Raw genomic sequence first — 12,440 nt, forward strand, 5'->3', positions numbered from 1 at the left:
GCAAACCTTCACTCAAATCGGACGAGAATTGCGCCCTCTAGAGGCTCAAGAAGTCAAGACCCAAGATCGGTTTATATTGCACCTATATAAAATCATGGACCGATTTGAACCATACTTAGCGCAGTTGTTGGAAGTGATACCAAAACACCACGTGCAAAATTTAAGTCAATTCGGACGAGAATTGCGCCCTCTAGAGGCTCAAGAAGTCAAGACCCAAGATCGATTTATATGCCAGCTATATCAAAACATGGACCGATTTGAACCATACTTAGCGCAGTTGTTGGAAGTAATACCAAAACACCACGTGCAAAATTTCAGTCAAATCGGACGAAAATTGCGCCCTCTAGAGGCAAATTTCAAGCGGGTAGCTTTACTCCTTCGAAAGTTAGCGTGCTTTCGACAGACAGACGGACGGACATAGCTAGATCGACTTAAAATGACATGACGTTCAAGAATATGTATACTTTATGGGGTCTCAGACGCATATTTCGAGGTGTTACAAACAAAATGATGAAATTATTATACCCCTATCCCATGGTGGAGGGAATAAAGAGAAATATAAAGGACAAGAAAGCTATAAATGTGTTTTTTTGTGTTTGTGGTTCTATTTCCTTGCAGTTGCACCTATGACTATTTGGAGATAACCGAACCAAAACTCTCCGAATCACTACGTACCCCAACGAAAACTTCTTCCAATCGCCATCGTTATGCCCACAACATGGACCGAAGTCCAAATCTTCGAACTTATCGCAAACGCAGCAGTCCCTACAACAACAGTCCAACCTCTTTCTCTTCCAATCCACAAAACCAACAGCAGCCGGGAACAACAGATGGCACCGCTGATCATAGTTATGCTCCCATGAACACTGACTATAATGGCTATGATTTGTCGCAGACAAACTATCAAAAGCTGTTGCAAATCTATTCAAGTCTATATGGTCCTCGAGACGATTTTGTGATACAAACACCCGATTATCCACATGGTAATCCATACTATCAACATCCCCACCAGCAACAACAACTACCACGGCAACACCATCATCATTCGCCTTTGAAATCCACCACTTCAGTAAACGACATACCATATCAGCAGAAAACAATGCCAGAAATAGTACCGAAACGTTTGTGCGGCGATTGGAGTACAAAGCTAAAGCTGCTGCGTTATGTGTCCAAGGGCTCTTATTTGGGCCTACATTTCGTTTCGGATTATTCCCATCATTTCGGAGGCTACAAGGCCAAGACCTATATGGAAAATAGTGAGTATTATGAATGACTTCTGTGTTCATTAATTTCTATGGATTTTTTTTCTTCCGGAGTACATTTTGAACTACTACTATTTCAGTTTCTTTTTAACCCCCTAATTCTCTATAACCATAAAACAAAAAATTTAAGCAAAAAAAAACTTTTTATAGTTGAGGTTCCTCTCTTGTATATATTCCAAATGATTTCTATTCTTCTCTTATATCTATAATAGGCACAAGATTATATATCTCCTACAACAAATGATTAAAAAATAGATATTGACAAACATTTTAGCACTACTCTTGAATACTGGTCGAGGGTATAGAGCATGTGTTGGTCAGAATAATGGGGAAATTAAGGGATGCCCTTTGGCGCTATACAATTTAAACTGGAATTCCGATTATTATGCTCTCAACTTAGACCACCATTATTCTGGCCAACATACATAAGCCAAAAAGTCCTAAAATTATCCCAAACTCTTTCTAGTTCAACATTTAAATCTATAATTGAATACTGTAACCCCATTAAGAAAACTTTTACTCGACCAGTGAACTTGAACAAACTTGTCCCTTGAACACTCAGTCCCTTTCAACAAATCCCTATGATACAGTTAGAAAAATAAGTGTATAAGTCATCATGCTAAGACAATTCCATTGATTTCCATATAACATAACAATTGAAAGATGCATAGTGTTTCTGAATCAATAATATATGAATGACGAAGATATGGACTATGAATTCGGCTATGGAAGAGTATACACATTCTTCATCTCAAATTTGGTCTACGGGTAAGCAATAAGCGCGATATTACTTTACTTACTTTAATTGGCTATGACAGATTATTTGTTCCACTAGCCGAACGTAGAATAGCGTTCCAAGCGCCCCGATCTTCTGCACTCATTCTCAAATCTCTGACACCAAGTTTCAAGGTGTCTCCCACCACTTCAACTTTCCATCGGGCTTTTGGTCGTCCCGGTTTGCGTGTAACACCGTGTTTTCCTTCAAAAGACTTCTATGCTGGAACTTCCTCATCCATTCTGACAACATGACCTAGCCAACGCAGCCGTTGTATTTCGATGCGTGTAACCATGATATCGTCGTCATACAGCTCGTGGTTTATAAGTCGCCTATATTCTCCATTAACGCAAACTCGTCCATATATTTTACAAAGAATCTTTCTCTCAAATACTCCAAGTACTGCCTCATTTGCTTTCACAAGTACCCATGCTTCAGAACCATATAACAGCACGGGTAGTATCAATGTCTTGTATAGTGTAATCTTCGTCTGTCGAGTCGAGGTGGCCTTGTTTCTAAACTGCTTACTTAGTCCAAAGTAGCATCTGTTTGTCAGTATTGCATCATAGGCGAGTAGCATGTGTTCTCTTGTCATTAGTGTGCCATATCTATTCACACCTGCATCTCGTATAATCTTCTTCAACGGGATATTAAAGAGATCACACGATAGGCTGTCTCCTTGTCTGAAATCTCGTTTGATATTAAATGGTTCGGAGAGGTTCTTTCCTATTCTTACTGAGGAACGCGTATCAGCAAGTGTCATTCTGCAGAGTCTTATGAATTTTGCAGGGATACCAAACTCAGACATGGCTTGAAATATCTTTGAACATAAAGGAGTATCGAAGGCGGCTTTGTAGTCAACAAAGAGATGGTAGGTGTTGATTTGTCTTTCTCGAGCCTTTTCCAGGATTTGGCGCAGTGTGAATATCTGGTGCAGGGAGGATTTACTAGGTCTAAAGTCGCATTGATAGGGCCCAATTAGCTCATTGACTTTAGGTTTTAATCTGTCATACAGTACGCTCGAGAGTATCTTGTATGCGATGGGGAGGAGACTTATTCCTCTATAGTTGGCACATTCTGTATTGTCTCCTTTCTTATGTACGGGACATAGTATGCTGAGGTTTCAATCATGGGGTATGCGTTCTTCTAGCCAGATTTCTCCAATATGCTGATGCATACGCCGTGTCGCTTCCGGTCTTAAATAGTTCTGCGTGTAACCCATCGGCTCCTGCTGGGCCTTCTTGATCCGCCGTATCCTCCGTAGTTTCTTCTTCCTTTTCTGGTCTAGAAGGGAAAGACGTGCAGAATTTGTGCCGAAATTTATTCCAATCAGCCTTTCTTCTGTTTAGCCGAGGGACCACTTCTGCAGTATTCTCTGCAAGGCTGAAACTAGAATAACGATGATCAGAGAAGCTGTGGTCAACCAATACTTCCCAATCGAATATTCTTCTACTTTTATCCTCCGATACAAAAGTAATATCTAGTACCTCCTGCCTGTTCCTGGGAATAAAGGTCGGTTTATCCCCTTTGCAACTTATAATGTATCTGATGAGCAGCTCACCCCTTAAGTTGACATCCGAACTTCCCCATATCTGGTGATGTGCATTAGCTTCACTTCCTACATTGAGGCCCTTCTTCCCTACAGAAGCGGCTTCCAGCGACTAAAGGTTTGAAGACAGCATCTCTGTATCGTGTGCCATATATAGGGAAGCCAGTCAGTTATGAGACTTGTTTATTTCAAGGCTGGCTACTCCTTAATCTTCAGTGCTTAGCGACGGAAGAAGAAAAACATTTTGACTACTCTATGGAAGAATACAAGCTCTGTGTCTCTCATTCCCCGTAGAAGTTTAAATCCCGGAATTCTTAGTCCACGAACCATTCCTCCACATGGTTCCTGTGGACCACATCAAATCCCCCTGCCATTAGGAGGACCTTTAATGCTTCCGAAGCGGCCTTACAATGGTGGAGATTTATCTGTAAAAACCGAACCATAGTCAGGATTCAGAACTTCCACCACTGTCGGAATGACCCAACATAAAATTATTCTATATTTCGGAAACTGTAATTATTTGGTAGGCAAAATAAGGCTGGATTGTACATATTATTAGTGGCTTTCATACGAACCAATCCATATGCGAATCGGTAAAGTCGTTTTCGAGAAAAACAAAAATTACATATTCCATTCGCACAAGTCACTCCGAGAATGACCCAACATAAAATTATTCTATATCTCGGAAACTGTGAGTGTTGGGTAGGCAAAATAAGGTTTGATTGTAGATATTATGCGTGGCTTTCATACGAATCAATCCTCGTCTTCTGATTTCAATCCTCGTCTTCTGATTCCAATCCTCGTCTTCTGATTCCAATCCTCGTCTTCTGATTCCAATCGTCGTCTTCTGATTCCAATCCTCGCCTTCTGATTCCAATCCTCGTCTTCTGATTCCACCAGCAGTTCATCCTCACAAGATTCGTTAGAACTAGTCATGATGAGCTTTCGTACGCATCCAGGGGCAGGTGAGAAAGCTGTGGAACCACTCTTCCTAAGGACACTGGATACTTGCGGTATGGACGATTTCTCCTAAGATGCTTCACTAACTGCTGCTGTCGAAGTTCTTTATGAGTTCCGTGCTTTCCCGCTGGCGCACAACTTGAGCCCAGTCCAACTTTGTGACCCACCTACACAGGGCTTGTTGGGTCCTGTTTCGATGTCATCCCCTCCTATCTCGATTGTGGCAGGGGGATTTTCAGTCTCCTGCAATCCGCCAGACTTTAGCGATGTGGTCGATAGTTCCTCAGGCAAGTGTTCAGCAACAACTGCTGAGTTGTCTTCTGATTCTCAGATTTTCAGTCTCCTGCAATCCGCCAGACTTTAACGATGTGGTGAATAGTTCCTCAGGCAAGTGTTCAGCAACTACTGCTGAGTAGTCTTCTGATTCCACAAACCCCACCATTTCTATAGACCTTCAGTTTCATTATGTTGAATCCGTAGCATACAACCCCTTCAGACTTGTTGAGGTCTGCGAGCCGGAGTTTAGTACGAATACGTCAATCAATATTTATGATTCAAAAATATTATCATATCTTACCTTCTTCAAATAAATCCTCTAACTCACTTACAATTGGAAATCATAACATCTTAGCATACTATTCTATTTCTCTCCTTGACCTTTTTTCTGAGAATAATTTGTTCATTTAAGTTTTCATATTTTCTCATATTTTTGCGCATCAACAACAAATTTCATTTGCCTATTGCACTCAATCGAATTTAATAACTCTTCATTTATCAAACAATATATCGACGTTTTTTCGTATGTTTAACACAACAACATTCCTTTACTACAATGCATTATTTATTATTATTATTCCTAAATACTTTATTCGAATAATTGATTGAACTGGTTATGTTTCAAAATTCTCATTGTATTTTAATTTCTAAAGCTTTTTTATATATTCCAAATCTACTTTTTCCTCTAATTACGCATAAATACATTTGTATTACAAAACTCATACAAAATGCATTTCACATATGAAAAATAAGTTTCAGTAACAACAAAATATGTTTGCAACAGTCAGTGAATGCTAAAATTACACTCGGCAACAAAATGAAGAAATGTTTACGGATTTTTTTATAACAATTATAAGGGAAAAGTGGCAAATTGAAGCCAGGAGTTGGCTTGAAATGAAGTTTTTCTACTGCAAGGCCAACTACCACTTTCTGATATGCAAAAAGTTCTCACGATTAAGCTGCTAGATGGTTGTAATCTGAGCTAGGTAAGCTAACGTTCTTCGAGGCCACGTACGAAAAGAGCCACATCGGCATCAAACTTCCCTCTAACAACATCAGTATAAAAAACTTTACACAATTCACCCTAGAACATGGAACTGAGAAAAAAATTTGTAGTAATATCTGGTGCTTCGTTTTACTTAATCCAGCCATACAAAAAAACACGAACAAGAATCTTCATCATTAAGAGACCAGAAAAAAGATTTTAAACGGATTGGTGAAAAACAATACGGATCAAATGTAAAGTCAAATGGAACAGAAAGGATGTTAGGCGAACTATAATTACGACATACTTGGAAAGGATACTGGAAATCATTACTTAACTAAATATTCAATATTTCTATCATGTCAAGAAGAATAGCGCCATTCAGATGCACAATGGCCAGCAAATCAAACTGCAAGAGCGCTACATCTGGAAGATATATCAAATTTTGTAGTTATTTTTGGTCAGTTTGAATATTCTACAACTTTCTCATTCCATCAAATGTTACGGTCGACGTGTCAAGTCAGTCAATGTTATGCCATGTGCTTGGGATTTTGTACACTTCATCATGCACTTTGACTTCACCGTCTTAGAATTCAAAGTCGCATGAATCCTCAGTTTTTAGGGAGTTTCTTACCAGGATTTCGATTGCGGCAAACATTATAAACAAAGAAGTCGCTCCTAAAGTTTTTCTTTGAGAAATCGGTATTCAGAAGATCCTACCATGTCGCGGTTTCAGGTACTATAATTTCGTCACATCTATCGAAACCACAACGGAACTAAGGCCGTGAGCTTAGACTTCAGCATAATCACTATTTTAATGGCACAATTTTTCAGCATCGCTTCAAAAGCAGCCTCTGGCCTACAACACAACCATTCGTTCTTCCATCACAGCCCAGTGTATGGAACATTTTGAGCTCTTTAGTCCAATTTGGCATACTCTTTCCAACATTTCGGCCGGTATATCACGAATAAATCCCGAATGTGAAATAAAATGTTCACCAAACTCGCCTCTCACTAAGTCCATTGTTACGCGTGCTGTGTGGCATGTGGCACCGTCTTGTTAAAACCATATGTCACCCAAGTCCAGCTCTTTCATTTTGGGCAAAAAATATTTAGATATCATCTCACGGTTGCTTTCACCATTCACAGTTACATTACGATTCGCTTCATCTTTGTAGAACTACGGTCCAATGATGCCACCAGCCCATAAACCGCACCAAACTGTGACTTATTCTGGATGCATTCGTAGCTCTTGCAATGCTTCTGGCTGATCTTCACCCCAAAATCGGCAATTCTGTTTATTTACGTACCCATTTAGACAAAAATGAGGTTCGTCTATAAAATGGAAGAAGCGCGCGATGAACTTTCTTAACAGAGCACGCATTTGGATAATAAAATTCAATAATTTGAAAGCGTTGTTGTTCGTTTGTAAACATGATTCAAGGCTAAATTATATACCAAACTTAAGATGTTTGACAGTGAAACAAAACACGAAACGTTCGTGAGGTATTTCAAGCAGTGTTGCCAAAAAGATAATAGCTAAAAGATCACCCTTTATAAACCCGAATATGAAGAGGTATATTCTCGATCGTTTCATCCTCGTAGACCGCCAATGGATTCCGTTATGACTCTTACTAAAAAATTAATACATCGCTTGCCACACACAAGTACATTGTTGGTTCATCATTTTTCGTCTGATGATAGGCCCAACAGTAATAGCAATTCTGCAGTTATCTACAGAATCCCACCTTGACACTGTTTCCTCACTGGCCATGGCGTCAACCAGGTTTAGTAGTAAGACAAAAGGCCCATATACGAAAATTGTTTATTCGACTGTTTTCTCGTTGCGGTCCTCGTACCCAAGTCAGTGTTATGTAATGAGCTTGGAGTTTATTATTGAATTTTTTACACTCCATCATGCACTTTTACTTTGAAAATGCATATTTGCCCATGGACATTCCATTTTTGGGTTGCTTGCTAGCATATTGAAGTATATTCACTTATCTCTGCGAACTAGAACTTTAAACATTCTATTAAGGAACACGGATAAAATTCTCATATATCAATGAGCGCAATTCGATTCAAGTTAAAGGTCAATGATTAATGGCATTCTTTTTATAGCCGAGTCCGAAAGGCGTGCCGCAGGGCGATGCCACATGGTATAGTACCTCATAAATGTCGCCAGTAATAAGAGGGGATAACAACCGCTGATGTTCTCACCAAGATTCAAACCCAGGCGGACATTCAAGGTTTTGAACGCTGTAATTTTGTCCGCATTAATCCTCAGTGTTGCAGACTTCTGTCTGAAAGACCTTTCAATCGTCGGACAGTGTCAAATGAATCGGAGTAGACCCCTCTCCCTTCTCCCTTCCCGATTCCATCTTAAAGCTTTCGTCAAGATCAAGGTCCGATAGTCCATCAATACAGTAGTTCCCCTTGTGTTTCTCACAGTTTTTGCAGAATCAGATAATTGCAATATGCTTTTTTCTGTCGTGACAAAAATGATGCAAACGGTAGACCTCTCTAAGGTTAGTTTGGGCCATATAATCCGTATAGTCTTGTAACTAAGGTTGAGGATGAGTGTGTGATAAGGTTAGTTTAATTGAATGCCAACCTATTCCATTATCATATCCGAGAGAGGAAAAAGCATGAAAAAGGTGAGAACATAAGAAGACATTACAAGGAGAGAGTATGGGACAAACGCCTAACCGCCAGGCCCTCGTGTATGAACATCCCTTCCCATTCCGTCTTATCCACATGCCTGAGGAGACTTCCCAGCGACACATGGTAGCCTAAGTAGACGAAAACCGGCTCCTGCGCCCGAAAGCCTGTGTCCCTGTAGACCCGAATGAGAACAGTAGATGCTCCATCGCCTTATACTCCTCCTCATAATGGCAGTTTCTATAGTGTCCGTTTATAAATCACTGATGCCCATACTTCCACCAAGTACATACTCCCACCTAGCCACCGCCTCTACACTGACCACCTCCTCTACATGTTCAGTAGCTTGGCAAGTGGCACATAGGCAAGTCCGGCGTCTGTTTCGCCCACAGTGAAGGAGCGTCTACATTGTCGTTTCCTGGAATTCCATTGTGTCCGCGAAACCAAGTAGGACCTTTGTCATTTTTTCTGGGACTCTAAACAGTTCCACCAAGAACTTCGATCCCACTGTCCTCGAACCTAAGGCCTTGAGAGCCGCCATATTGACCACAAAAATCTCTTGTTTCTTGAAGACGGTAAGTCCCAGTCTAAAACACCATTTCTCAAATTGGTTTTGCTGCAGGATAGTCTGTCCACAGCATCGAACAGAACAGTGGCCGTATCTTCTCTTCTTCAACATGCCAAGTTCCCTTAGCAAAAGTGCAACGTGATGGCATAGACCTAAATTGGTTTCACAGACTTTAGTTGGAGGACAACGTAGAGCGGGCCCAGAGTCTATTCCGGAATTCCAAACTCAATCACTTCGGCCTCACTCTCCTCGAGGTCCGGCATACTTTTTAAATAAATACTGAAATTCGAAGACTGCCAATCCCTTCCCAAAATTTCTTTTGCGGCTAACATTATGACACAGACCACTGCCTGAAAAACCATACACAGATAAAAAATTTCCGAAAAACAACAACTTTTGTCGAAAAAACAACGACGAAATTTGTTGATTTTCCTCCAACAATTTATTTTGAATCTTAGCGAACGAAAGTACAAATTTTGTTGTTGGAGGGCACTCTTTGCAAGCCAACATATAACAATAATAATACACACCTAAGCAAGACAAAAAACCATTTAACCAGCCACCGCATGTGCTTTGCTGCACTGCTTCGGTGTGGGGGTGTTTTGTATTTCCTTTTGTTCGGCTCCCGGGTGCTTGTCTCGTTTTTTTACTGCCTGCTCTCGATTTTTTTCTCTGTTACCCTCTCTCTATTATTTTATTAATTTATGATGAAATTTTTGGTAGTTTTCCACGCATTCTATAGCCTACCGGCATCAGTTCATTCATGATGACATAAATGTCCTTGTCAAGACGACATGTTCTCTGAACCTATTGTAAATCCTTAAACTTTTGATCCATCGCAGTTCACCTAACTTCTGAGTGCTCTACAGGAGCGTGATAAGACTAACACTTATGTATGTAGTCTTATCACGCTCCTGTAGAGCACTCACATAACTCTGGCAGAAAACAAGTAATTTATTCGCCATTTTCCCAGCTGGAACCCATTTCTACACTGGCCATACCGTCTTATATATTTCGTTTGTTTTGGTAGTTCGACAAATGGTGCAAATTCAAAATGACACATTCGCCTGTTTTCTTAAACCCTAAAATGTTGTCATGACTATGTGCCTAAATAAGTGTACTGTTGCGTGCTAAATAGGTTGTAAATCTGGGATTCTGACCATTCCGTCTCAGGATCTTTGAATTCAAGACCTAGACTGTTGCCATGCTGTCCATATAAATCAAAAGTTCTGAGGCTGTAAGATTATATATATCGGAAGGGGCTGTCTTAAGGATCGTACATATGTCAGGCAGTCGTAACTACATACCGATACACCTTTTCTCGAATCCATATTGAAGATCAAAATCTCATGGACCCCAGACAATATCCCCTTTCTTAATCTACATAGCATATCATGATGGGTAGAATGATAACTTCCTGAACACCTTTTGTTTCCTTTTCAAAGAGTCGTGGTTTTGAATGTCCTTCTTCACCATTATGAGTTTCTTAAGACTAAGGGCAATTTTAATGCTCTAATTGAAGATATGGATCTCAATATTCAATATCGACACATTGTATGACGGCTCTTTGCTTCACACCGTAAGACCCGGACAGTCACTATTGGGGATCATTTGTATCCTACTGCAGGCAAATGGAGCCACATTAAATTTTATCGCTGTATTGAGAAATCTGAATAAGATGTAGATTCTTACTGGCTACCATACATCTTGTAATTCCAACTTTTCTAGAGGAAGATATGGCATTTGTATGTTAGTCTCCGAGCTTTCCATCGCTGCAACAATATCTGGATATCTCTAGATTTGTGTAGTTTTTCTTTTATTCTCACATAACCAACACACAGGGAATGTCCCCTATATATGCAGTGCATTGCTTTGGCAATTAGGAAAGTTAAGGGTTGGAAGGGGAAAGAGGGAGTAGTGTTTATTGATATTCGTCTCAAATTTTTGAACGTCAACATCGGTGGGAAAGACATTAGGCCGAAGTCGATTCCACATATGAATGGTTCGGGCGAAAAATTAATATTCTCCATAATGCATGGTTCGGTCGACTGGCAATCAATTACAAACGGGTGTTAGTTCCTGGCAAGTATTGTATTCCTGGTGAACATACTAACGTCAGGGATAAGAAGACGAATATCCCTGAAACACACGATAGAGCAATACAATGCTACCCACATACCGACGATGTTCAAGATAAGCAATAGAGTTGGATGCCCTACTCTCCCCAATCAACACCATCACTCTCCATTGAATCCAGTCAAGTAGCTCCGAGGATGATTTTGCAGCTCCTGCCCATATATGAGAGTTATATTCCATCCTCGGCCTGATGTAGGTAGTATAGATATTGAGAAGATCAGAAAAGGTGAAATATTTCTTGCATTGCTTAAGAAAACCCAAACACTTGAATGCTTCTTTCGACACTTTGAATACGTGTTTTGACCAACGGACATCACATTGTATCTTCATGCCAAGAACATCAAGAGCATCTGACTGTTCAATATCTAAACCGTCGATAGATATCGACGATTGTAGTGGATCAGTGAATCGCTTGTGGGACAAGAAACCGTACTGTGTCTTCTGTGCGCTAAAGTCTACTCTTATCTTATTAGATGGTATTGCTGTAATCGAACTTTAACTCTTCATGCTGGGGGTTGAAGAGTGACATGAATTCCTGTCCTGTTTAGGTTTTTGTCTGGCACTAGGCTAACTATTAATTATATTCTCTTGTGAGTTACTCGCATCACCATTATTAGTCCCGGTCCCATGAAAGTTGACTCCCATTTTACAATCTGGATATACTATTCGTTTGCCACTTAAACATTTCGAATCTCTTCCCCTTTCGCAATGGATTAAAAAAAAAGAGTTTGGAGAATGTACACTTCGATCTTTATCGTGTATATAGGATATGAACTTGAAGTTCAAGCGCTGATGACAATTTCGATTGACTTTTTGACTCATTTGCCCTCAGGTGCGTTCGCTTCACTCCATTGCTGTAGTTTTTCTCCAGGATAAGTCTTTCCTTACTTTACTGAACTTTAATTGGCTATGACAGAATATTTGTTCCACTAGCCGCACGTAGAATTGCGTTCCAAGCACCTCGATCTTCGGCGCTCATTCCAAAATCTCTGATACCAAGTTTCAAGATGTTGAAGTTCAAGCGCTGATGACAATTTCGATTGACTTTTTGACTCATTTGCCCTCAGGTGCGTTCGCTTCACTCCATTGCTATAGTTTTTCTCCAGGATTAGTCTTACCTTACTTTACTTTACTTTAATTGGCTATGACAGAATATTTGTTCCACTAGCCGAACGTAGAATAGCGTTCCAAGCGTCGCGATCTTCTGCGCTCATTCCAAAATCTCTGATACCAAGTTTCGAGGTGTCTTCCACCACTTGATCGTTCCA

At 40.2% G+C, this 12,440-nt stretch overlaps 1 protein-coding gene across 7 annotated transcripts in view; it reads left to right on the plus strand.

The window, feature by feature from the left end:
* Positions 1-12,440, plus strand: part of LOC106084839 (uncharacterized) — a 299,433-nt gene that overhangs the window by 185,655 nt on the left and 101,338 nt on the right. For all 7 annotated transcript variants that reach the window (XM_059366723.1, XM_059366722.1, XM_059366725.1 and 4 more), the window contains exon 8: positions 619-1,256. In XM_059366723.1, coding sequence (XP_059222706.1) covers positions 619-1,256 — 638 coding nt within the window. The remainder of the gene's footprint in view (positions 1-618; positions 1,257-12,440) is intronic.

This window comes from Stomoxys calcitrans, chromosome 4 (genome assembly GCF_963082655.1).
Source record: "Stomoxys calcitrans chromosome 4, idStoCalc2.1, whole genome shotgun sequence".
In the NCBI taxonomy this organism is placed as follows: Eukaryota; Metazoa; Arthropoda; class Insecta; order Diptera; family Muscidae; genus Stomoxys; species Stomoxys calcitrans.